The sequence below is a fragment of the Hipposideros armiger genome, unplaced genomic scaffold, assembly GCF_001890085.2.
Source record: "Hipposideros armiger isolate ML-2016 unplaced genomic scaffold, ASM189008v1 scaffold_707, whole genome shotgun sequence".
NCBI classification, from domain to species: domain Eukaryota; kingdom Metazoa; phylum Chordata; class Mammalia; order Chiroptera; family Hipposideridae; genus Hipposideros; species Hipposideros armiger.
In genome coordinates, this window is record NW_017732057.1 from 333,768 (window position 1) to 361,604 (window position 27,837).

At 40.3% G+C, this 27,837-nt stretch overlaps 1 protein-coding gene and 1 long non-coding RNA gene across 3 annotated transcripts in view; one reads left to right on the plus strand and one right to left on the minus strand.

The window, feature by feature from the left end:
* Positions 1 to 27,837, plus strand: part of LOC109373327 (uncharacterized) — a 436,631-nt gene that overhangs the window by 244,128 nt on the left and 164,666 nt on the right. The window lies entirely within an intron of this gene.
* FIBIN (fin bud initiation factor homolog) lies at positions 13,838 to 15,949 on the minus strand. Its single transcript, XM_019627097.1, has one exon. The coding sequence runs from the start codon at positions 15,444 to 15,446 to the stop codon at positions 14,811 to 14,813; it is 636 nt and encodes a 211-aa protein (XP_019482642.1). The 5' UTR covers positions 15,447 to 15,949; the 3' UTR covers positions 13,838 to 14,810.

Genomic DNA, 27,837 nt, shown 5'->3' on the forward strand with positions numbered 1-27,837 from the left:
AAATAAAACTGAGTAATGTGATAGTAGGAGAATGTGGTGGCAATCTACGTTAGATATGATGTGTTTTAGCTATCTATTGCTGCATAACAAATAACCTCCATAATTTGTGATTTAAAACAATGGCAGACTAGATTTATCACAATTCTTTGGATTGACTGGGTTTGACGGGGTGGTTTACCTGTTTCACATTGTGAGATGAGGTCACTCATAAGACTGTGTTCGGCTGGGAGCTCGGTTGGCCCTGGCATGTCCAATATGGCCTCTCAGCTTCCTAGATCTCTCCATGTGGGGTCCTTCATTTCAGTAGTCTAGCCCATGTTTTATGCTCCTTGGTGACTAGCTTCCAAAAAGCAAGGGCGGAAGCTGCTAAGCCTTATAAAGTTTGGACCCAGAAATGGCAAGTCACTTCCATCATAGCCTGTTGGTCAAAGCAAGTCACAAGACCATCAGATTCAAGGGGAGGGAAGTAAATGCTGTCTCCTAATGAATGAAGCAGTAAAGAATTTGTGGCTATCTTTAATTCATTGAAAGGTGGATGACTATTTGATTACTTTTCACTGGAATTTAAGATCTAAGAAAGCAGGGGCAATACCTATTTTTGCTCACTGCTGTTATAGTAGTGTCTAGTATCAGTATCAGAAATGAATGATAATGTCAGTAAATGTCAGGAAAAGATGAGAAAAAGAAAATGCTTGGCTCACATATTACCTCCTCTCCATCTTGTAATCATGAAAGGCATTGGTAGTGGATCACAGAACTCTTTTTCCTTGAACTCTGATAGACCTTAATATCCTGCTTGACACAGCCATCCAGGTAGTCTTTACCCATCAAAGTCGTCATGTGTTATATCACCGTGGACAGGAACCCAGGGACAGGATTAGGGAGGTACAATGAGCTGGATTGGAAAGATCCATAAGATTTGGAAAGGCAGAATAAGGGGAGGAGGCCTCCACCAGCCTATATTGTTCCTTTAGATGAATTAGAGCAAGGTGTCCCCTCTTGGAAGATGAATATAAAAGAAAGAAAGAGCTGTCCAATGTGACCAACAACCTCACCAGGGAAAAGCACAATGATCACAACACCAACATGGGCCATTGAAGCGATGTCCTCCACAACTAGACTGAAGAACAAAAGGATAGCAGCTTGTCTGTTCCACTTCCCTGATTCCCCAATGCTGTTCCCCTCCCCCCAATTCCCCAATAAAATCTTTGGGGAAAAAAAAAAGAAAGAAAAAGAAAAAAATAACTCACCCCACCCCACCCCACCCCCACAATGTTCTCCTTTTGGGTGGATACTTCCCCTTGGGTTGTGAACAGACAGCAACTTGTGTGTAAAGCAAAAAGGAACCTCTTTCTCCAGGCAGATGCCATCCTGATCCAGAGAATGTGGCTTGATTTATGGCTCTGATGGATTGCATAAACTTTCCAGTAGTAGAAGGTGACTTTGAAGGGCTATTTGGATATGAGCAATTGCAGGGAATGATAAATGAAGGTTATGCTTGCATTCTTCATTTTCAACTCAAGAGCTCTTTTTTCTTATAAGCAGTGGTCTTTCAGGTTGAAGATTCATACCTATAATTCTTTATTTTAGGATCGGTTGATTCTACCCTGAGATCCGTTGGGTTTACAATGATGACTAGCAAGCATCCAACAATGATTATGTTTCCTCCATGTCAAAACCCTAAGTGAAAAATGAGAGTGCTAATCAACCAGTTGTTTTGTCTACATCATACCGAACTATTAGTTAAACTAAATCAGCATTTCTCATTCCCTTTAATTGTCTTGCCAAAGTTTAGGGAAATCCTTAATCAATGGAAAGACCAGAACTCCAGCCCCATTGTCTGTTGAAGCCAAGGAGATATATTTAGCCAGTTGACAGATGCTTTCACTTTTCAACCAGATGTTGGGGCATTATAAGCATAATCACATATAAAACATATGAACTTCCATCAGCATGCCTGGAACTCTCTAGTATCCGTATATTCTAATAGGTTAGACAAAGTTTTGTATTGCAAATCTTTTTAAGGTTCTATTTTCTTCATGCTCTGAATCCTATAATGCACCCATTACCTTTGGGAAGAATCTTAGCCTATTCAATATCTTTGTTGAACTACCATCTCCCTCTCGCCCCACCATTCCCTTATGTTTTACATACTCTAGACCAGGGCTTCTCCACATCAGCACTATTGATGCTGTAGTAGATCATTCTTTGTCGTGGGACTGTCCTATGCACTGTAGGATTCTTAACAGCATCCATGGCCTCTGCCCCTTTTCCTTCATCTCATACTATCTCCCCTAATTCATGTAGTTCTTCCTCTTAGACAAACTTTTTTTGTTGGTAAATGGGGTGGATAAGGTGTCAGTGCAGTTTTTTCCTTTCTACCAAGAGTCAGGAGGGAAATAGGAGGCCGAACAGGCAAGGGGCAGGAGAAGGACTGCGGACTCGTTGGGATCCCATTATGTTAATGGGACAAAGACTACCTGCTATATGTCACTTTACACCTGAGGAAATAGTGTAGCGTACATCCCAGACTATGCGCCAACCTGGATTCTCTCATTTGGTGTTCCTCAGAATCCTGTGAGAAAAAAAACTGAGAAGCAGGGGTTGTCAGTCATTCACCACAGATAACCCAGGTAACAAAGGGAGGAGAGATGACCCAATGCCAGGCAGCTGAGTCCAAGAGTCCCCTCTTAATACTATTTCAACGTGCAGAATAATTTAGGAGCTATTACCCTTGAGGCAGTTTGCTTTGGTTTCATCTTCCTGTTATTGAAAGATGGATCTCCTAACAGAAAAAGCCAATTGAATTTTCATCTTCCCTGTGTATTTCCATTCCAGGACTTTTATTCGCCTCTAATGACTTTCTCAGGCCTTCCTCTTGAGAGTGAGACCTTCCAGGCCTGAGCTCAGCCCAAACATGAAACTTTTGGGAAAGAGTTAGGAAAGTCTGTTCAGCTGTTTTTGTAGAGGGAGGGGAAAAAAAAAAGATATAAAGTACCTTTTCTCCTATTCCCCAAAATAACTTAGTGTTTAGACTTTCAAATTAGCATGTGGCCAGACCTTTATGAGAAAGTCCAGAATTTGTTGGAAAGTACTTGAATTTAAGACTCTTCCCTTCTCTTCCCTTATGGAGCAGAGCTGTGAGTATGAAGTGTGCTGCTCATCAGTGGTTGGTGAGCTTGTGACAGAACGGGCAGAGGGTGCCCTGCACAGAAAGCTGGTCAGCCGTGGCAGCTTTTGTTCTCCTTTGGGTCTTTGCCACTCATTCCTCCTCTGATGCTCTCCTCTGCAGCGTCTTCTCCAGGTTTGCTCTTCATTCGATAAAACTCACTTATTGGTGCTGAGTTTAGCATCCAACCGGCAGTTCATTCATTCATTGCTGTAATATACAGTAATACCATGGTTTGCGAGCATAATTTGTTCTCGAAATAAACTACTCGTATTGCAAGACGTTGCTCGTTTAACAAGTTGAAATGTATTAGAAATGTTTTCTCATCTTGCGGAACACTTGCAAACCAAGTTACTTGCAATCTAAGCTTTTACTGTATTTGTTCAATTCCTACAATGTGCTAGGCATGGTGTCTGGAATTTTATGTGTATTATTTTACTTATTCACTCCAGCAACCCTTTAAGGTAGATGTCATCATCACCAATTTACATAAAAGGAACCAACGTTTGGACAGAATATGTTAACTGCCCCTGGACGTTAATGTTGTGAGTGCAGAACTTAAATTCAACCCAGAGGTTTGAATTTGTCTGTTTATAAAGCCCACGCTGTTAACTACCATAAATCATTGCTTCCTGGTAGTAAAGTGGAGCTGGCAAACCTTGGTTATTTTTATGTTGCGGAAGGGAGGGATGGAGGAATTGGGAATAGTGACCCTGGCCGAAGAAGCTGTCGTCAGGTCTTTCATTAACTTAATGTGGAAAAGGGATAGATGGGGCTGTGGATCCCTGAACAGCGGAAGCCATATCGGGATTTCAGTTCAAAATACGGAAGGACTTTCTAAGAGTTAGAACTCTCCAACAAATGAACTCACACCTCCATTGAGAAGGTCGTGCTCCATAATTTGAGGAGTGTAAGTGTGGCCTGCATAATTACCTGGTGAGGCTGTAATATCATAGGGAGGATTCAGGCAGCTGGGCCAACAGGTGAAGGGGATGAGCTTGACCCTCGGGGTTATGATTCTGAGACTCAATGGTCTTATTACCATGAGCTTGTATGACCCAGAATAAGTTTCTTCACCTGTTTAGACCTCAGATTCTTCATTTCTGAAGTTTATTTCTAGCTCTACTGCTCTCAGACTATGAGGCTAGCAGGACAAAACTCTGTAGGGATGTAATTAAAAGTAGTGTTACTACTATTTTAGCCTGACAGAGGTTAGCCTAATGTTGAAATCTTAGGTTTCACGCCCAGTCCTGGAAAACTGAGCCTGGAATCAAGGTCTTCTCTTGCTATTTTTGTCTTGTTTCTTTCTCGGTTAAATCCAAAGTTTGTTTTATTTATCTCCCTGGGTCACTGAGGAATAATAACTCTCTCAAAGTATTCCTGCACTCCCAATATAAAGACTTCCTGGTCCTTCTAGAATTAGGGTTCCATTAGAGGACAAGATGGGACAGATCAGGAGACACGGGCAGCCAGAGATGGGATGGTGGCAGGGCTGGAGATCAGTGGGGAGGCAACAGAGAAAGACTGGCACAGGTATCAGGTGACATTTCAGAAAGGTAGGTGAACAGTTTACAAGTAGTCCTTGTGAAGGGTTGTTGCAAGAATTACCTGTGTTAAATGTATGTGACATGCTAAGAATGGTGTCCTGGCCACATAATAAGTAGTATATAAATATTGTCATTGCTTTATTATTGTTATTATTACTACAGTTGTTATCCTCTGAATCTAATACAGCAATTGCACATAGTAGGTACTCAATAAGTATTGGCTGAATGAATAGAAAAATGAATGAATTGCATCTTTGAGATATATATATGTGTGTGTGTGTGTGTGTCTATACATATATATATATATATACATATATATATATATATATGTATGTGTATATATATAAATAATATAAAATGATTGAAAGGCTAAGTACTAGCTGCACATTCTGGTAATGGTAAGATTTTTACAGAGGAAATGGGAAAGCCCTGTAAACCCTGACATCCTGTTAATATTATGTTGTTATTGTAACTGTCGGTCCAGATTTTTCACTGCTATTCTTTTTTATGGTGAAACTCTTGGAAGTGAGGGGTTCTATGGAAAATGTGATTATGGGATAAGCATTTACCATTAGTATGGCCTTTGCCAAGTCCTAAGCCTGAATGAGTTTCTGTTTGAGCAGCACAGTTAAAAATTGTTCTATTTCTGAAGTTTTCCAAGTGACCAAAATACCTCTGATTAGAAAAGAAACACTGCTTGTTCATTCCTTATATTTATTGCTAAATGTATGCACATATTGGTGTTCACTGAGCCAAACTGTCTGCTTTTCTGTTGAAGAGGGTGTAGTCCAGGCTTTTCTGGGCATGTGTTGTAGTAATCACTGTGCCCTATTCTGAGTCCTTGTTCCTCTGAGCTAGGGCCTCGTCCCTTGCAGCCCAGGCTGAGGTTGCATGGGGAGAAGCAGGTAAGCTAGAGAATTACCAAACTGTTTCTCACGTCACGAAGTCTGCAAAGCTACGTGCCAATATCCCCAGGTTCTCTCAGCGAAGCCCACTTACATCTGAGCTGAAACCGGGCTGGGATCAGCCCAGTCTACCAACCCTGGCAAGCTCATGACCTGAAGACCCCAGAGAACTACCAGGAGTGAGCGATGGTAGATCCCACAGTGAGAGTCTGGCATTACAAAGAGGCCCAAGCTGTCACCCCTGTGCTTTCCAGATGGAGATCACCACAAATGGGGCCCGGCCTTCATTCTTACAGGCCTGAAAACCAGAGCACCCAGGACTAACTATGTAGTGCTCAATAAGTATTAGGAATTAATATTCCTATTCTCTCTCACTTGGTAACCCTGCTGCCAAGTTTTGAGAGTTTTCTCACTGTAGCCACTGAGATGCTGAAATTCATGAGTTTCCTTCCTGTTCATCACCCCCATGCTCAAGACATAAAGCAAAGGCACCGTTAACATGGGAAAATCGAGGGGAAGCAAGTTTGTTAATGGTAATTTCCTGCTTCAGTATCCATTCTCTTGGCCCAAATAGGGAGGGATGTTTGTGGTGTAATCACCCACATGCATAAGAGCTTCTCGTACTAGAATAGGAACAAACATGTCGTGTCTTTGGCTTCTGAGGTGCCTGCCTAGGATGGGGTGGTCAATACTGGTTTGTAGGACACATGTAGGATGTCTCAGGCCTATTTGAAACACATCTTTCTGTTTCAACCTAAGAACACACAAGATACCCCTTCTTAAAAGAGAGTCTTCGATGAGCTACATACACATGGCTAGAGTGTGTGAGAACAGTGCCACTTACTTTTGCTCAGTGTTATAGTAAGTCCTCTCTGTAAACTGACTTATCAAACCCTCAAAGAACCCTGCAAACTATGTCACAATTCCCACTGTACAGAGGAGGAAACTGAGGCTCCAAATGGTGACACCATTTGCTTAGGTTCTGCGGCTAATAAATTGCAGAGGCACGATGTGAATTGGAACCCTGCCTCTACCTCCCCTGCTCCTAACAACAAGAGGAGAGGGAGAGAGAGAGAGCAAAGCAGGAAACAGGGGAGAAAGAGCCAGGCTAAGGCAAGAGGGAGGGGGAAACCAGGGTAGGAGAAAACTGGCGCTTGGAAGGGCAGGCAAAAATATACCTCAGAGCACAGTGAACCCACTAGGTTTTCTGCTCTTTATAATTTAATCCATACTAGAATCATGTGGAAAATGTTAGTGGTTGACTCAGTGGGACTGCCAGTAAAACGTACATTTAAAAAAAAAGTTGAGGGGAGCACCGCGTTTGCTTGGTCTTGGAATGAGAGCTGGGCAAAGATCAAAGCAAGAGAAGACGTTCAGGAAACACATTTCTTTAACTGCATGCAGGAGGGAACTTTTCACAACTGGAAAATGCAAGTCATTACTGCCAACTCCAGAGCACGGAGGCTCTACCTCATTAATCACAGCTGTCAGGTTCCTTTCTGTAAACAGCAAGCTGTTGACACACAAAATATCTCCTGTTTTTCGTGGAAAAGCAGAGAAAGGAGATGGTGAAAAGTACAAGTCGACAAAGTAAGTGCTTGTTAGTGTCAAAATAGGATGCTCTGTGTCCTTACGGAATACAAAGCAATGCAATATTTTGAAGCCATTGTGAAGCCTCAAGAGAAAAGTTTTATATTTAGGTACAGCTTATCTACTTAAAGTTTCTGTGAAGAAAAATGCAGACTAGAGATGCAATGATGATGCTAGAGATTATTCATAAAGCAAAGGTGTCTAAACCAGGGTAATCACAGTTTGTTTCGTGTAGTTGTCAATCATGTGATGCATTCCTGTGGTTTAGTGCAAATGTTCAGCTTCATGGGCCTGTCCATTCCAGCCCATGAAGCAGAGCAGACAGAGCTAGGACTGCTGGGCTAGAGTTGGGGCTTCCCATCAGAGGGGTCAGTTGGGGTCCAAAGATTGCCTAATGTGATCAGGAGAGCAGCCAAATCCCATTCAAACATACCCAGCTGCTTTGGCAGGGGTGGAGAAGGTGGCAAGGAATCTGAGGGAGGCAAATCCCTAACATCAAATCAAATCCAAAAGCAGAGGCAGAGAAGAAATAGAGCCAAGCGTTGGAGAATCAGATCAATGCAGAAGGTTGGGAAGAATGACACACATTCTTCTGGGACAAAAGCAATAATGGCACGGATTAGTAGAGGACCAAGGTCAGTTCCTGTTGTCTTCGCCACTACCACCTTAAACAAAGCCTCTGTCATCTCTTATCAGCTTGAACTAGGAGCCGCCTAACCAAATGGCTTTCCTGCTTCTGCTATTGCTGCCCTACCAAGTGGTCTTTTTTGTGTGAAAATCAGGTCGTATCATGCCTTTCCTTAGCCCTCCAGTGCATTGACATTAGAACAATATTCAAATGGAAATCTGATAACTGAAATTTGAATAATATCTAAATGTTATGTATTAATATCCAAGTATACTAATATATTTATTAATATCCAAATATATGTTCTGCTTAGTCCTCCAGTGCACTGAAATTAGAATAATATCCATTTTTTTTATGATAGCCATCTAGTGCCCTAGTTACCTGGCCCCAGTTCTCTTTGACTTCAAGTTCTTGAATTCTTTCTCTGATTTACTGTTTTTGTTTTTTTGGTTTTTTTTTCTCTCTTCCCAAGCATATAAACTTGTCTCTGCCTGGAGGAATTTTACTTGCTATTCTTTTACCAAGAACACGATTTCCTCTGATATTTACATCCTTGGCCTCCTACTCAAAATGTAAGGCTCAGTTCAAATATCTCCAACTTACTCAGAGAGGTCTTCCTTAACCATCTTATCTAAAAGAGTTCATATCACTGCCTAACATTTTATTTGCTATCTCTTCCCCCACTAGAGGAGTTCTCATGAATTCATTAAATTTTCACATTTAAATGTAAGATCAAGGAAGGCATGGCGTTTTTTCTGACTGCTGTATCCTGGAACAGTGCCTGATATATGGCAGGTGTTAAAAAATGTTTTTTGAACAATAAATGAATAAATGAGTGAAAGGCCAATCTTCAAGGAAAGTGGTGCCTGGACAAGAAATTGTTAAATCTGGATTCAGTCCTGACTGACCAACTTTTCTAGCTGTGAATGTGGGGCTACCATCTCCAAATGGTGAATGAACCCCATGAACTGTCCTGATGGTTCAGGATCTATAAACATGTGTTATGATCAAATGTGTTAATACACGTGAAAGTACTTGGAACACGTAATATTTAGCAAGGAAGCCAGTTGCTCTTAGGCAAAGAATCAGTGTAACACATACAATTGTAAGGAATTTATACTTCACCCAACATAAAATAAAGCAGAGAAAAAAGTTGAGAGGAGTTGGGTTTAAGTTTTTTCAATTAAGAAAATCATATAAGAAAAATGTTCATTTCACAGGCCATTTATCATAGGTCTTAGCATAGGAAGGGAGTTAAGAAATATGTCTGGGGCCAGCTGAATGGCACGTTGGCTAAGAGTTGGCTTGGAACCCCAGCTCTGAGCAGCAGGGCCCCAGTTCGGATCCCACATTAGGGCCAGTGACACTGTGCCCTCTACAGCTAAGATGGTGAACAACAGCTTGACCTGGAGCTGGGCTGCCGTGAGTCGCCCGCAACGCCGTAGGCTGCAGTGAAGTTGCAGTGAGCTGCCATGAGCTCCTGTGAACGGCTGGCAGCTGGCGTGAGCGGCCAGCAGCTGGTATAAGCTGCCAAGAGCCGCCGTGAGTGGCTGTCCAGTGGCCGGTGACTGATCTGCTTCACCTGGGAAGAGCGCAATGATCACAATACCAACATGGGCCAGTGAAGCGATGTCCTCCACAACTAGACTGAAGAACAAAAGGACAGCGACTTGTCTGTTCCTCTTCCCCGATTCCCCGGCACTGCTCCCCTCCCTGGATTCCCCAATAAAATCTTTAAAAAAAAAGAAAAGAAAAGAAATACATCTGGTCTCCTGCCTTCAGAAAGGAAAAGCATCGTTAGTGGTTACAAGGGAAGGACAGGACTGAGACTGTCTGCCTTTCCATCTTAGCGCCATTCCTGTCTAGCTGTGAGATCTTAGCTAAGTCACTTAGCCTCTTTGTGCCTCAGTTTCCTCATCCAAGAAGTTCAGAAAAATATCATCTTATATAAAACAATGCACAGAAAACACTTTGAGAAATGCCTATTCAATTAATATTAGCTATTATTATCTTTATTTTGTAACAAAGCGACTGAATTTCAGAACATTCAAGGGACTTTCAAAGTTGCACAGCTAATAAATGGTGGAGCATGATCTAGAACCTAAAACTTCTGACTCCTGAAGCTCTGTAGATTGATTTAAGGATTTTAAAATGATTTATGAAATTAAGTGTATTTAACACTCAAATTGACATTGGCTACAAAACAATGTACAACTGTAATAGATTTTCTAAGGAAAAAAATATATACATAGATATGTATAAAAAGTACCGAAAGAACATATACCAAAATGCAAATAGTGTGTGTATGGAGGGGGAGTTTGAGAATATGAACAACATTATTTTCTCTGTGTGTTGCTGTTTGCCATGTTATTAGAATTCAGCAGGTATGGCTTATGTAACCAGAAAAAAAAAGTTATTTAAAAGGCAAAAGAACAACAATAATAACAGCAGCAATGACACCCTGATATGTTTTGAACGTGTGATTATAACAAATCCTTATTTTATTTACATTGCTTTACATATTCCAGACACTTCTAGTTGAGACTCTCGCAGAGCCCCTCTAGAGCCTGTACATGTGCCAATCCCCCAGGCTGCCACATTCTAATTCTGTGTTTGGGTGTCAGTCTCCTTGCTGTTCCTATCTGGGTGCCTCATATGGTAGCACTTCAAAAATATTTGATGAATGACATGCCCGCTGGGATCCTGTCTCTGGAAATCGTGTTCCTAGGGACCACCCCAATTCCAGAATTACTGAGATGATTTACAGGACCTCATTCTCTATACTAGTGAATTATTTTTCTGCATTCCTGTATTCTGTTTTTAACTTGGCTATGTTTCTGATGGTCTCCCCTTTTACACTGAAACATTTATAAACCACATTTAGCATTTCTATTTCACGTCCAAGTATTCCTTATCAAGAAGATTTTAATAATCGTCCTCTGAAAAATGGCCTAAGGAAATTTGACCGTACTACCCTTTATAGGATGATTTCACATATATTAGGGTTTTCATGGACATTTTTATGACTTATCAAAATAGTTCCTAATATAAGTTTCAGGCTTTCCTTGGACAGTTTTGAGCCTGTTTCCTTAGCAGAATTATAAATGAGAGTTTAAAAGGCAATGAAAAGTACGTGAACCAAGGGACAGCGTCTTGGTGCTACCATCCATCACACACCTACACATGCTGGCTTCTGTGAGTGTGGCTTTGGTTGCCGCTAAAGCTAATGTGGCCGGGTGATCTTTGTCAATAGACTCTAGAGAGACAGTATCTATGGAATGTTTCAAAGTAGGTATATGGAAGTTTTCACATGGATTAGTGGTATTGAATAATGCATTGCATAGAGAAAGAGGAATTCTGTAAACAGAGGAGCTTCTGATTGACAGCAGCCAGACATCTAAGAGCTATAGGACGTAGCCTGACTGCCCTACAGGGGACATCATTGGGAGTGGACAACTGGTGGGTCCCGTGGACCCCTACCCTCTACATTTTTCTTTTATTTGACCATATATCTCACTAGATAATCATCAGTTTAAAACATGGGAGCACAGTGAAGTGTCTAAGACATCATACAGTTTTAACCTTGGGAAAATGCCATAGGCTTTCTGGGTCTCAGTTATAAAAATAACAATAATAGGGCTGGCTGAGCGGCTCAGTTGACTAAGAGCACGCTCAAGAGTGCGAGCTCTGAGCAACAGGGTTGCCAGTTCGATTCCCAGCCCGAGCTGAGCTGCCACTGACCTGCCAACAGGTGGCAGGATGGCTCAGCTAAAAAATAAAGAAAAATAAAAAAGATAACTATAATAGTAATGACAGTAATAACAACAACATTTATTGAGGATTCGCTCTGTGTCAGGCACTGTTCGAAGCACTTGACATGTATTCATTCCTTTTATAAACGACCTTCCTCACACAGTTTGTTGTTAAGACTAAGGGAAATAAATCACGCAAAGTTTTTAGCACAGGGCCTGACCTGTAATACTGAGTTCTCAAAGCAGTTATCTATTTTTATTGTTATTATAAATAATAATAATAATAATAATAATAATAATAATAATAAATGCATACTACTCCAAATATAGTTGTAAGAGGCTTTAAAATTTGGGGGCTATATGAAGTCCCAAGGCTTTGTAATATCCTAGAATCACCCACAACCTAATTCAGTGCCTGACACATATTAAGTGATAAACAAATACTTATAAAAATAACAAATGTGTTAAGTTATATGGGTGTTTTTGCAAGTAGGTTTCTCAGGGAAGAAAGTATGTAGTTTTCTTTAGCTTTTCAAAATATCTCATCGTCTCTAAGAAATAAAGAACCACTGCTTTGAAAGGGGAGTTGTCATCGTGTGAGTAATGAAGCCCTAATGAGTATGACTGGGAAGCCGGGAGGAAAGACCTGAGCGGAGCTGGCTTCCCACCATGAGATGGTTTGGAAAAGCCTTGTGATGCTAGATTCTGGGTTGGCAGTCCAGGATGGCTCCCTCTCCCCACCTGGAAATTCCCACTTGCCCTCTGAGGCCATTTGCATAAGACTCTGTGGGATTACTGGCTGTACATCTAGTCTTGAACGGTCAGATAATTTCATTCTGGTTTTGTAGGATCATAGAATGTTAGCACTGGAGAGAACCTCATCTATCATCTATTTCAGGGCTTTCAAATTTGTAGCAGATGTGTCACCACTCCTCATTTTGCACTCATGGAAGACATTTCTAATTGGACAGCACAGTTTACATCTGTGTCTTTTAAATCCTTCTTAACGTAATACTGTATGCAACCATTACCAGCTACTGAAAATTAGCATGTGTTAGGAAACTCTGTATTCCATTCATATCATGTGCCTGATACCCTTTCATTACAGTTGGGAAAATCAAGGAGATGACATTTAATATGTCTATTGAGTAGACTTGAGCACTGTAGAGTGAGTGATACGAAAGTTTTGAGATATGAATCACATCAATGGACTTCAAATCACAACTATTTAACTACCAAATATCTCCTTTGCCTCTGCTGTTATTTGTTCCTCATCTTTCATAGAATGAAGAAGGAAACACTTTTGAATGATCATTGACCTTCTCCCCACACACCAGTCTACAGGCAGCTAAAAGCAGGTCCCTAGGTAGTGAAAGGAAATTACAAATGATTATTTTAAATATTAGTCTCTATGTTGTTCTTTTTTTTATTTCAAACAATAAGTTAGTTATCCAAAGGTTCTGACCTCAGGCCACTCCCTCTCACCCATCAACATTCTTGAAAAGAGCAGTGTGGGGAAGTCCTATAGGTAAATCTAAGAGAACTGGACCTACTATGACTGGCCAAGGACCAGCCACTTTCTGAGCCTCAGTTTCCCCTACTGAAATAGAAGGATGTTGGATGCTGAATAGAAATAGAACACGGGATTCCTCATGCATGGGAGAGAAAAAAAAATGGCTCACTGTTGAAGAGTAGATTATGAGCATTTATTTATTTTCCTCTGTGTGTGTGTGTGTGTGTGTGTGTATCTGTGTGTGTCTATCTGTGTTAATGTGTGAAAAGATAGCATATTTAAATGAAGGTGAGGGTTGGCCAGAGAAAAGCATGAAATAAAGTGCATTTCTACCTTTTTAAACCATTAATTAACACAAGCTTGGCTTCAAACTTACTAAACATCACCATAGTTCCTATAACTTGGACTGGAACCCTCCCTCTGCATTATGAGGGCATATAAGGTCTGAGCCTTGTCATGAAATTTTCCAGTTGATTCTATGGGAAAAACTGGAGAAAATTGGAGTTTTCAGGCAGACCAGCAGAGATTAAGTTCTGGCATGGCCTAGATTTTTTTTTTTTCCTTGTGAGGATGGGAAGGATAGCTAAGGAAGGAAGGTTGCCTGATACATAGCTACCCCTCTGCCTTTATTATATACTCTAACTGGCTTAAATTCCATCTTTCCCTTTTCTTTTGCATTGCCTCCTCTTGGCAATATGAAAGTTGCAGATATACATTAGAAAATAGGCCAGTATTATATGAGAACATATTTATTGGCTGAATAATAAAACTTAGCTAAGGAGTTATGAGAATTAGAATTCCTCCTACTTGAAGTACAAGTTTCCAATAAGCAAACAGAAAAGCAAAACCCCCAAATGAGAAAGAATACATTAGTAACCTAAATCATAAACATTTGGGGGGGTGTGCAAACAATCAATTGACCTCTTTGTAGTGGGCCGTAGCACTGATGACACGGACATACAATGAGAGACATAGCATGGGTGCGCAGCCACCACAAAGCTTAGACTTCCTAAATGTGGTCACTTTAACTCACACACACCCACAGAAGCACTTCAGACAGCAACCTGCAGAGGAAGATTTGCATATAATTTCTAGCCAATACTAAAACAAAACAAAACAAAACAAAAAAACAACCCCCAAAATACCAAAACACCCTAAAACCAAAACCTTGGAGACCATGGTAATAAATAAGAGAAAAGGTGAAGAAGAAATAGGTAAAAATAGGTAACTTCCATCTGCCGGTAGGCAGGCAGGGCGCACCTCGGCCCCCATCTGAAAAACAGGCAACGCTGACAGCTTTCAGAGTTCAGGAGATAAGGCTGAGGATAGAAAGTTCTGCCCTCTGCTCGCTGGGTATTTCCACAAAATCTCCAGCATGGGAAGTTTAACACTGCGAAAACTGTGTCCTTTAAGATGTGGCTGAAACAGGTGTCGGCAGAGTTATCAAGCCTCAAGGAAAGGCGGGAGGCATGGCTTTACATTGTTTTTTCTAGGTGACAAATCAATAGCAATCACATAAATAAGGTACAGAAACAATACCACTCAACTATCACCTCTTTCCTGTTAAAGATGACTTCAGATCATTCTCCAAGTGCAAATCTGGATGTAAAAAATAATAAGCATCCGGGAAATATTAGCCCGATCTTCCGTCCCCCATCCTCCATGCAGGGGATGTGATGCCCTCTCCTGGCAGCGTGCCTCTCCACCTACACTTTCAGATAATCGTTTTTCAGCCGACCTAGCCGGGTCCCGTGGCTCCTGATGGTGAGGGCCAGCAGCTCGTACCTGTCCCTGAGCCCCACAGAAATATCGAGCGTTTCCTTCAGCAGGGACTTGGTGTGGACCAGCATGCCCAAGAAGTCCTCGTTGAGCCTGCTGTCCTGCCGGCTGTCCTGTTCCTGGCCCTGCTTGAACTTGCTTTCCAGCTCCGTGAGGGACTTGTCCGAGTTGGAGTAGGCGTCCCCGATCTGGTGAGACTCCCGGCGCAGGTACTTGCCGTAGCTTTCTTCCCCGTCCAGGTCGTAGGAGATGCTCTTACTGATGCCTTCCAGGACGCGCCCAGCGTCCTCCACCTGGCGGCCCAGCACAGTGAACTCTTCCCGCAGGGAAAGGCTCAGCAGACTGCTGGCCTGGCTCCCCTCCCCCTGGGAGCAGCGCCGGCGGTCACTCACCCTGAAGAGCAGCTGGCACTTCTCGGGGTCATCGTTCTCCTCATAGTCCCCATCGGGCACGAAGTAGTGGTGCAGAGTCCCGTTGGACATCTCCGGGTAGAGAGGGCCATCGAAGTAGCCCTGACACAGGTGACAGAAGAAACCCATCCAGAGGAACGTCAGGAACACCATCCTGGGATATTCAGGATGACCAGGGACCCCTGGAGAAGATTTTCCACCCTGGTACGAGGAAGGGGGTCCCCCTGGGAGTCAGTGCCTCCCTGAGATGGTGTCAGTCTCAGTTCCAGACGGCTTGCTGCACCCTGGCCCGCCCTCCCCAGCAGGCTTCATGTGGCTGTGGCAACTGCGCCGGCTGGGTAGCACTGTCAGCAGCAGCAGCAGGAGAAGCAGCAGCAGCAGCAGCGCGGGATGCACGCTGGCTCTGCGCTCCTGAGCTCTGTGCTCGGTGGCTGGAACTCAGCCGGCTCTTTCCCTGTGGGATCACAGGGCAGAGGGAGAAGCCCCTCCTCCAAGGCTCTGGCAGGACACTGGCTGTGTTGCCCCACTGTGGGGAGTTTCCCCTTGCTCCTGGGAGAGGAGGCCTGTAGCTGGAGAGAAAGGCTCTTGCCCTCTGATACTATTTCAACGCCTGGGCTGGGTGGGAATGCCGAGCTTTTCCTTTGGCTAATGATATCCTGAGGATCTCTCTGCTCTCAAATTACAGCTGGTTTCGTCACATGGAAGCTAGGGAACAAGTTTGGAAAGAAACCTCTCACCAGGTCTCTGTTATTAAAGGTACAGGGTCTCTTTTTAAAAACTGGAGGAGAGACCCTGCAAAATAGATTTTGGCTTGAAGTAGAAAATGGGGACAGGATAAGTAGAATTTCCACAACAGAAAGACTGGTTTTCTATTAAACATATTGGGAGGAAGGGTGATTACCCTGGAGAAATGCCATTTCGGATTTTTAATAAGTATCAGTTAGATTGGATTTAATGTTATGTCTATATTTATTAAAAAGTTTGTGGCTTTGAAGGCAAATTTGAAGTATAGAAATGGCAGTTTTGTTTGGGAATGGTTAATAAAATGAATAATAGCTATACTTTGGAAGCAACAGAAATATAGAAAACTGATTAATGCATGGTTGCAAGTAACAAAAGCTGAAATGGAATTGTGCCAGTTTAATAAGCAAATGGACTGAGATAATCGTTTAATTTTATGAAAAGCCATCCATGCTAAGCTCCAGCACTACATCTTTAACTTAACCTTTTACAGCCATTGCTTCTTTTTGATACTTAAAACTCTTCAAATGGTACTGTTTCCCCATTTTCCAGATGGAGAAACCAAGGAATACTATGTTAAGCAAATAATTTATAGTCACAAAGTTAGATTTTAGTTGAGCCAGGATTCATTAAGTCACAAAGCATTTTCTTTTAATTTTGGAGGGGGGAAAGTATCGTTTTTGGTTTTGGTTTTTTTTAACAGGCTATTTTACTTTCTGATTTGTGAATTCCTTGGCAAATAGCTATCCTTCAGGCCATCTCATTTGTTCAACAAATGTTTATTGAGCATTTACTTTATACCACAGTCTATTAAAAATATTTCAAATAGATCAGTGAACAAAAATAGAGACAAGTCCTTGTCCTCCTGGAGCTTATGTTCTGAGAAATGGAGTGAGAATTAAATAAAATGAATCAGGTGTATTGTATGTTGGGTAGAAATTGGGCTGTGGAGAAAAGACAGGAAAGGGACAGGAAAGCACAGGAGCATTTTATAGCACCAACATTATTTCCCTTTTCTGACTTGAAATGTCACCGAAACGCTCATGATTTGCCTGTGTTTATTCTTATCTCCCTCAGTCATAGGGACTGGTGTCATTCAGAGCCACAGTGCCTTACAGCTCCGGGACTGTCACACGTATTGCCATCACTTTCACTGACATAAACAAGCCAGATTCCTGGATAGACAATGAGAAGTCTGGTTAAGTAAATGGATATTTTGTTGATATGGTGTCACACATGCATAGATTTTTGAGACATGTTGTCTGCACATTTTAATTCTTATCCAAATATTTGGCATCATGAAAACATAGACCAAAGGAGTTTTCTTCGTGTTGATGGTCACTGAAAGACTACAGTTTAGTTTTGCTGTACAGGTTTCTCCCGCTATCCAAAAGTACCGTGTTCCTGTGAAAACTTTTGTAAGCCAAACTGGCGTAAAGAGGCAATTACCACTAGTTTATGTGGGGAAAATTTGGAAGGGTTCCCAGACCCCCAAATCACCTACCAAATCATACCCCGTAACATATAAAACCTAAAATAACACTAACATATAGTTAAAGCAGGAATGATATGATAAATACACAGCCTATATAAAGTAATATAGTACGTACAGAAATTCCGTATGTATGGTGTAGTTTTACTTACAAGTATGTCCTGCCTCTATAACTGGCTCCTGCAGAGCAAACACTGAACAATATTTTCACTTTTCTCCTTTTTTTTTTTTTGTAAAAGCAAAAAACCCTCTTTGGATTTTTTTTGGTTAGCTAAAACAGGTACCAATGTAGGTCTTTTGTAAAAGCAAAGTGGTCTAAAGTGAACTTTTGAAAAGCGGGCCAACCTTCTTTTCAAGCGGAAAACATAACCTCCCGTTGAGGAAACGGACTGTGGACTCAAGAACCATATTGCTTCATTGCTTTTTCTCGGGGACATTCTCAAATGACAACAGACGGATTCAAAGTGGCTACTTGGCAAAGAAGGGAAGAGAAATTTCCTCTGATTCACCCCACTTCTTGAGCAGTCCCTCCCTGACTTACTAACCAATTCAATTAAGCAAACCTATATTAAGCGCTTACTACATGCAGGGCAGTGTTGTTAGCTGTAGATACAAAGATGTGCAATAAAAAGTTTCAGCCTAAATAGAGCTCTGGTTGGAAAGCCAGGCATATATATATATATATATATATATATATATATATATATATATATATATATATATATACACACACATATAATCATAATAAGAATGGCTCAAAGTATTTACTTTTTCTTGCAGTTACCTCATCTAAAAAGATAGAACCCTATGTTTGCTCTTAAGAGGGATTTGTTTGTAGGTCCTTCATACATGCCCAGTTCCATCTTGGGCTGCTCTAGTCCAGTCAGAGTAAAGGTGACTTCGGAAGGTTGGCCTCAAATAAATGGAGGAAATGTCCAAGCCCAGGCATACCAGACAGAGGACTTTGAAAGGTAAAATCCTGAAGCACCATCTGCTGACAGAGACAACAGCTGAGTCTAGGGCTCAACACTGGAGGCAAAGCGGAAGGGCAGGACCTGGGTAAATGTAAGGGTAAAGGAGAACCTCGGGAACAGTGGCCAGAGTCATGTAAGTAATAGGGGAGCTCCCTCGCCCAGCACCGGCTGCTTATGTGCCGTCCTGGCCATGGAGTGCCAGTGGGGTGGGCTAGCTTGAAACTTGCTTATCCTTCCCTTTCCAGGGTACTTTAAATTCATGGTCCTCTGGTTAGTTACCACTGTAGAGAGGGAGCAGGAGTTCACGCTGGCACCATGAGCCTAAGGACTTGTAAGGTTCCTGAAACTCTGTGATTTCCACTTGCCAAAGGATTTGGTGATTCCCTGGCTGTTTCTGATTATGATAATACTAGAAGTTTTCTAGAAAAGGGGCTTGGAGGCATTATATATAAAGAGGGCTGGGGAGATAGGGTCCCACTATCCAGTCTAGAAACCCAAAAAGAACTTCTGGGAAGTGGAAGATCTCACTCCCAACATCCTCCTAAAATGGTCAGGCCGAATCCCTGGACCATGTCAAAGAAGAAGAAAGAGCAAAGGGAGTTAGCCTGGACCAGAGTAGGAGGTCTGGGGTGGAAGAAGAGAGACAAAGAAGAAAATTGCGGAAGATGAGAAGCACACAGTATTTAGCACGTTGGGGATGATTTTATCAATTAACGGGTAATTGGTAGCATGTATGGAGCAGCCATTGTTTACAGAGGGTGGGAAGGAGAGAGGAAGTGAAGTGAATGAGAAAGAGAAGAGAGAATTAGGGAAGGAGGGAAGGTAGCAAGCAAGGAAGAAAGAAAAGATGGAAGGTAGAAAAGAAGGCAGAGAGTGGAATACATTTTGATTATCTAGGCTGCAGTTTATTTGTCACAGTAACTCAGTGAAGGGGTTATTATTATTATTTGCTATCAGAATATTGGCCAGGGAAAGAGGAGAATTAATTAACAAGAACAATCACGAACTTCCCATCAAATATGGGCAATAAAACACACCTATGAAAACAACGAGAATACTTACAAGGGAAAAAGTACAATGTGAGAAGAGTCTAATCAGTTCTCCCATTCTTTCTTTATTAGTCAGAATAAGTTATGATACACTATAGTAACAAACATCACTAAAATGCTAACACCAAATTCAAGTCTACTGCAAGCCCAGGTACCTCCACATCTCCTCTCTATGCTCTGACTGGAATGTCATTTCCTCTCACGTCTTAACTTTAATGCCATTTCTTCTAAGAAATCAAGCCCCTCCTTGATTTCTGGGTTTTCATTCTCCCTGCCACTCCTTTTTATATACCACCCTGTTGTTTTCCTTGTAGCACTTTCCACAATTTAAAATTGTACTTTAATGAATGTATTTATTTGTTCTCGGTTTTTCTCTAAAGCTCGACTTACCACTACACGAAGCTAGGCGTTCTGTTCACTTCTGCCTCCCCAGTGCCTATTACAGTGCCTGGATCATAGGAGTCACTTAGTGAATATATGTCAGCACCCTAGGCTAAACTGGTCACTTTCCATTAAGCACTTCAACAACAACAAAAAAGTTGTTTTTGGAGTTAGTGTTTCCACGGTACTTTTTCTTTGTTCTTTCATGAGGTGTATGCACTGTATTGGCACTTGACTGTGAGTTCTTCAAGAGCAGGGATGTGTTTTATTTACCTTTATAGTGTCTGTGAGAGCCAAGCATATAGCCAAATATTTGTTGGTTGTTTTGATAACCAAACTGCAGAATTTAAGGAATCCTATTGAATGATGGTCAGGTCATCCATTTGAGTACATGTTTGGTCTGGCCAAGTCAGCCAGTGATGTCTCACACTTAATCTAGATGATCCTGGCAGGAGAGAAAGGAAAGAGCCCTGTGAATTCCAACATTCAGAACATTCAGGAGGGAGTATCGCTCAGAGGGCTGACTTTTGACCCATCCTAAGTCAGCTACGCAGCAGTCTGTACATATAGTCCTAGAGTGTTCTGGTGTAAATTGCAGAAGCGTCAGACCACCTTGGAGGGTAATTTGCTGTTCGCCTTGTAAAAGTTTTTTCTTTTCTACTTTTGGAAGCGTACACCCTGGTTTATGTTTCAGCTAGATGGAGAAGAATCAGACCTTATTTATTTGCCCTCTTTGGGCAGTGTTTTATTTTTCTCATCATTTTAATCATCAGGTCCAATGGAATGGGAAGAGATGAGAAAAAGCAGAGAGACAGAGTATGAGAGGGAGACTATACCAGTCTTACTTCAGTTCTGCAAGGACTGTGTGTTAGCAACCACGTGGGAAAACAAGTAGTAGATATAGCTCTACAACCTGTAGAAGTTGTGGGGGGTATGGGGGGGGGAAGAACCTGTGAATGGAAGTATACAGCGAGGATCATAGGACAGAGACCTACAAAACCTGTGATTATTTGAGGGAGTGGAAGCTCACATACGAATGGGAACAGGACAAGTATGCAATTTTTAGGCCAAGAGCCACTGACGAAGGTTACCAAGGAACAATGGGGCTGAGTCAGACCCCTATTCAAGGCACTGCACTGTTATGGTCTTAATAAAAGTTATAAAGGAGTCCACAAGATAGCCAACCAGATGTCCCTCAGACATCAGTTGGGGTGGGGAGTGGAGGGGTGTGATGTGGCAGGGTTCGTAATAGCATTTCTCTTTCTTTGTCAGAAAACAGGAACATCTTACATGCTTGTGTTTCTTGGTTCTTGGCTGCCTTTTTTTTTTCTTTTTTAAGGGAATTTGGAGATTTGAAAATTGTCCTGCTGTGAACAAGTCCTTGATTATGTTTTGAATCCAACTCCAAATCCAAGTTTTAATTCTAAAGAAATGCAGCTGGAACAGGATGATAGAGGCTATTTTGATGATGAGTCAAAATGGGCTTGTCATTATTGCCTCTGGGAGGAAAAGTCTGAATACATTTGAGAAAGCTTATTTCCAGATCCTAGGTCCAGGGAGGACCCAATTTATTCCACTTCTTATTTTGCAGTTTTGTTTATGCCGCCTAATGAACAGCCACAATTTGCTTCTCACTCCCGTTAGCTGCTCCTCATTTGGCCCTTATTGCTGATGGCTCTGATGACCCCAAATGGCAAACAGATGGAAGCAGAAGAGTACACTCATCTAGTGGTTTGCCGTATAATAATTCACTCAAAAATGTTCTTAAGGTATTGAATCTTAATTTAGAGCATGCTCTTGTTTTAAACTGGGATGCTCTCCAATCTGACCAAATTCAGAGTAGGTGATAAGCAAATATTTGACAGAAGTATGAAGCAAATGATTACAAGATAAGTGAGATTACCAATTTAACATTGACCATGTGTTTTAAACCATGACCATGAGAGGACTCAATGGTATATACTTGAGACACAGTTCATTGGTATGGATAAGACTTTTCAACAGTGTTTACATAGCCTGTAGCTGAAGATCACTTAGACAGGAGAAACCTATTCATTTGCTGATGAACTTTTCCTGCAAAGGTTTTGTTCATGACAAACAGCTCTTGATTTGTTGGGAGTGAGTCTGAGTCACAGTCTGTCTTACTCTTAGCATGCTACTGTACTGCAGCTCTGTAAAAAACAAACAGCAAATAAAACAATGTAAAGGGCAATAAAAGGAAAATAGTATAGATTTGGTTACATAGAAAAAAGTATGTAAAATTATTGTAGTGACAATTAAATGAATTGGAACGTTTGCGACACATTTTGATAAGAAGTGTTTAATATTCTTCATGTGTATTTTGTTCATACAACTCAATGAGAAAAACTCTAGAACCCCAGAAGATAAATGAACAAGTGGCACGAATAGACAGTTTTCAGTAGAGAAATAGATACCTATTTAACTTATGAAGTATGTAACCTTTATATGTTATATGCAAGTAATGAAAAACCAAAAATAAAAATAACAATGAGATAAAGTTTGTCCTAATATCTTAGTATAAAATATATTTCTTAATGCTGTAATGATACAGAAATGCAAGCATTCTCATATACTCAAGGTGGGCATATTAACAGATTTGACCTTTCTGCAAAATAGTATTGTTATTTGCATTGGGAGATTTAAAATATTTAAAATATTTTATATCTAGTAATTTTGTTTCTAGAAATATACCAGAGCCAAAAATGCATAGAAAGACTTATGAGCAAAGATGGTCATTGCTACATTGTTTGTAAGAATAGAAAGCTAGAAACAAGCAAGATGCCCCAAATGGAAAAAAAGCTAAATACATGACGCATCCACATGTTGGCAATATTTTTCAATATTTTGAAAAACAAAATTTAAAGATACTTTAATAAAATGGGAAATGATTACTATACAATGCTACACATAAAATAGTTAATAAAATAACAATAACAACAATACAAAGCCAAAATTGTAATAAGACATAAGGTAACATGTTTACTTCTATGGTGGGATTAGAGTAGCCCCTCCATTATCTGCAGGGGATACGTTCCAAAACCCTCAGGAATAAGATCAAACCCTATCTCTCTCTCTCTCTCTCTATCTCTCTATCTATATATCTATAATATGTTTTTTCCTATACATACATACCTATGATAAAATTTAATTTGTAAATTAGGCACTGTAAGAGATTAACAACAATAATTAATAATAAAATTATTCCAGTGTACTGTAATAAAAGTTATGTGGATGTGGTCGCTTGCTCAGATGATCTTATTGTACTGTGCTCACCCTTTTTCTTTTTGTGCCTGTGTAGTGAGATGAAGTGAGGTGAATGACGTAGGCATCGTAATGTAGCATTAGGATTCTCTAAGGGTCGCTTGAAAACAGGCACTGCCATGCTGGCACAGTCGACCTAATAACTGAGACGGCTACTCAGTGACTTAATGGGTGGGTAGCATATATAGCATGGATATACTGGACACAGATGATTCATATCCTCGGTGGGACGAAGTAGGACAGCGCAAGATTTTCATACTATTCAGGACAGTGTGTGATTTAAAACTTACGAATTGTTTATTTCTGGAATTTTCCATTTAATAGTTTCAGACCCCAGTTTGACTCCAGGTAACTGAAACCATGGAAAGTGAAACTTTGGATAATAGGGACTACTACTGTACAGGCAATTGCAATGTTCTTCTTTAATTTTGTTTGCGTTACTTACATTTTCCACCATAAGATATAGTATCAATTTTAGAAGGAAAAAGAGAAGCAAAGAAAAGGGAAAGAGTTCAAACAGGTTGAAAGATTTGGGCAACATTCTGAAAACACTCGCCTGCTGAAGCTCCTGACTTCGCATTCTTTAGGCAGGATGTCTCCCTGACATTCAGATCATGGGTCTACAGACTGTAGACTCTCATTTGCATTAGTCTCTTAAACCACTTGTCTCTAAAGCCAGACACCCCAGCCTGTGGACTCAGGAGCCTCTGATAGATTCCTTCCACTGTTAAATAAAACCGGCATGTTCCATTCTTGTGGACTTTGAGGTTAAATTACTAGATTTTCATGGATCAGAATTTTATATTGCCAGTGTTATGAATTGGGCTGGAGGGCAAAGTGAGGGCAGATGCAATCCGCATGTATTGTAGAAGGTTATTTTGTGATGAAGCCCCTCTATACTAAGCTAGGTGGAGAGCTTCTAACCAGGAATCCTAAAATCCAGGAATTACAGTCAAGCTAAATAACCTAAGAGAAATGGATCTTAATTATTTTTCCTTTCTTTCTTCCCAGTCTCTTGTATGTTTAAGACTTTTTCTTCCCAGATGTTGCCTCACACCGTCATCTAAATGGAAGGGATTTGTATTTGGTAGCTTTCTACCCTAATTTATACCCTGTAATGTACACCAGCAAACAAAAACATTCCACACTATTAGGTACTTAGCATATTTTTTTCAATTTCATTTATTTTAATATAAATGAAGGTTTCCCTGAGGGACAGTTAAACTAAGCTTGAATACGTGTGGTTGTCCACATAAAAATGTCATTGTAAAGAAAAGGGGGAAAAAGGTATAATTTCCCATTCTCAAACACGACAAATAGAGACGGCGGGTTTTAATAAAGTTTAACAACAAAATTTTCTTGGTCTTAACCTTAATCATGGAAAATAACCTTTGAAGTATGTTTTGCAAAGCTGTGAAAAATAAAAATAAAGTTTGGATTTTAACAAAGTTTAAAAATAGAGCATGCCCTACTACCAGGGAGGTCTGTCAAGTAACCAAGTAACTGATGGTGTTTAGAGACTGTTAACAGTATATAAAGATAGAAAATCATTATTTTCCCCCAAAGTAGACCAGTGTCTGGCACAAACTGATAGCAAATTATAATTTATAAATAGTGGAAAGACATGTGATTAATAATAACACTGTTGTGATGGCACAGTAATATAATAGGGTTGAAGATGTTTAATATGGAGAGAACACAAAATAAAAATGTTCTCAGTTTTTTCCTAGAGATTTTAGTTGGTATTAAGGATACTGAGCCACTTCACTGTAGGGTATGTCACTGGATCAATGGATGTTTGGATAGGATGAGCACAAGGCTTCCTGCCTGGGATAGCTATCTTCCTTTTTTCTCCTTCCAAATGGTTTATTGATAATGGCTTTATCTCAAAAGCAGGAGCCAAATGGAAAGGGACAAAATGATCCTCAGAGAAGAAAAATATTCTTGTCATGAATAATATAAACAAGTTTAAAAATAACTAAAGGTGATTTGTCATTAAAATTTTGCTTTCCACTTGTAGAACGGTTTTTGTAATCTCAAATTAAAGGAAATATTTCTTATTTTTTAACCTCTTGGGCCCTCCTTGGCTCAGGTATAGCTGCATTCCAAAGCTGCTTGAAGAGAAGAAAGGGATTAGCTCTGGAATGGTGAATTCACTGTGGTTTGCACTGTGGAATTCACTGTGTATGCTGAGCTCCAACAGCTGACAGGAAAGAGAAAAAGTAAGCATTCAGATATCAGGCCTATATAAAACCAAACATCAGGCTATTTGGATACATATAGATTTTAGATGTTTGGCAATGTGTAGGCAAAATGATTCTATTTTTTGATCTTACTCTAGATGTTTTAATATATTGGGATCCTGGCTTTAGAATCCTAAACATGGAGAGGTGTAAAGGTATTTTAGTTTGAGGAAGAAAGGCTATTGATTGGAAAGTGCCATCCCAAATAACCAAAACCAGAATATTATCAGATCATATGAACTCAAATATTACAGGTAAGTTTCAGACCTTTAAAAAAAATCACATTGATTTGTGCTTCTGGTTAACATGGAGTAGCAGAGATTGAATATACCCTGCAACCTGAAATAACTAAAACACTGGACATAGTACTTTAAACAAGAGTTTTCAAGACATTGGGCATCAGGTAAAGGAGGATAGTGATACCTGAGAGATGAGAAACCAGACATGGTGTAGGGAGGGGGAACCCAGGTTGAACCTAGTGGCCTCCTTGAGTTGAGAAAATGGGACTAGAGGTCCAGGGGGTCTAGGTTGGCTGGAGTTCACAGAGCAGAGTAATGGAGAGGACACAGCTGCATAGAGAAAGACCTCCAGAAATCTACAGAGAGTCTCCCTCAGGTCTTCAGATGATCATTGATTAGCACATACATGTAAGGAAACTACCAGAAGTAGAGAAAGAACCACCCAAAAGGATGAGAGGAAACAATCTTTAGAGCTCGCGCAGAACTGAAAAGGAGTCCAGTTTCATTCAACCAGGCAGAATAGAAAATTTCACAATTCACTGAATGTTGAGTAGATTACTCAAAAGAATTTTGCTTCAGTAGTGGAGAAATATTAACCATATTCTAAATGCTGCCCTGATCCAGGCTAAAAAAAAAAAGAGCTTATAAATTAAAACTGTAAAGATCAAGGTAATGTACCCACATCCCAAAACAAAACTCAAGAATGTTGATAAGAATACAAAAAGATCTAACACCCAACAAGGTAAAGTTAATAATGTCTAGCACTTAATTAAAAATTCCCAAACATACAAATTTACCAGGCATTCCTCATCCTAGGTAAATAGAACCCATAGTAAGGAGAAAAATCAATCACAGGTGACTCAGAAATGACTTATTGAAATAGTAGACAAAGACATTAAAACAGTTCTTATAACTGCTCTCCATTTATTCAAGAAGGTAGAAGAAAGCTTGTTGATATTAGAGATGTAGAAAGTATATATTAAAAAAAGAATCAAATCAACCATCGATATGAAAGCTAAACTGTCTAAGACATAAAATAAACCATACTGAATTAAAGGTAGATATTAATAACTCATGACAGACAAAAAAAATAGTGAACTTAAAAACCAAAATAATATCTAAAATAAAACACGGAAATATAAAAGATTGAAAACAGATGAAGACAGCATCAACTTTAAGCAGATTTATGTATATAGAATTGCAGTTCCTGAAAGAAAAGAAGGGAAATAAGCAGAAAAAATATTTGAAGACATAATGGCCAATATATTTCCCAATTTGATTTAAAGTATACAGCCACAGATCTACAAAGTTTTAGAAACTCGATAAAAGAATCATTAATCAAACTATTTAAAACTAGTGATAAACAGGAAACCTAAAAATCAGAGAAAAAGACAAATTGTGGACAGAGGAACCGAGATGAAGATGGCAGCAGATTTCTGTTATGGTAAACAATGCAAGCAGGAGACGATAGAGCACCTTTAAGTTACTGAAAGAAAGAAAGAACCCATTAACCAAGAATTCTGTATCCAGCACTAATATCGTTCAGAAATGAGACCATGGAAGAGGTGGCCTGGAAGGAGAATGTTTCCTGCCATGATGGTATACGTCACTGAACTCACAAGGATACCACATTGTAAATCAGCAGTAGGATGTTGCTAGAAGGAGAGGACAGACATATTGGAATAGAAATTGTCAATAATGTCATCTCAGGGTCTTTTCTCACAGTGGCCGAGTGCTGAAGTTGACAGAAGGTGAGCTTAAGAAGCAGTATGTTGGTATTTGGGAGAGAATTCCTGAAGAACATGTTGGTCCAGGAAATTCTAATTTGAAGGTCATCCTTTCTACCTGCTGAAGTGACTATGGAAGCACATATTAAGATGGAACCTCTATCATCTTGTTACTTCTAGTGACTTTAATGAGCAGGGAAAACCCACTGCAAAGCCATTTGGATATTTAGCATGAGTGACAAACAAACCTTTGGTCTGCTTACTACTGAGATTTTGTAGTTGTTTCTTACAACATTATAACCTGGTCATATATTCTGAAAGATTTGAGATGGGAAAATTTCTGCCTCAATCTTTGTCTTTATCCAGTGTTGTATATGAAAATGTCAAATTATTAGTGTATCTATTCTTGGAAGCCT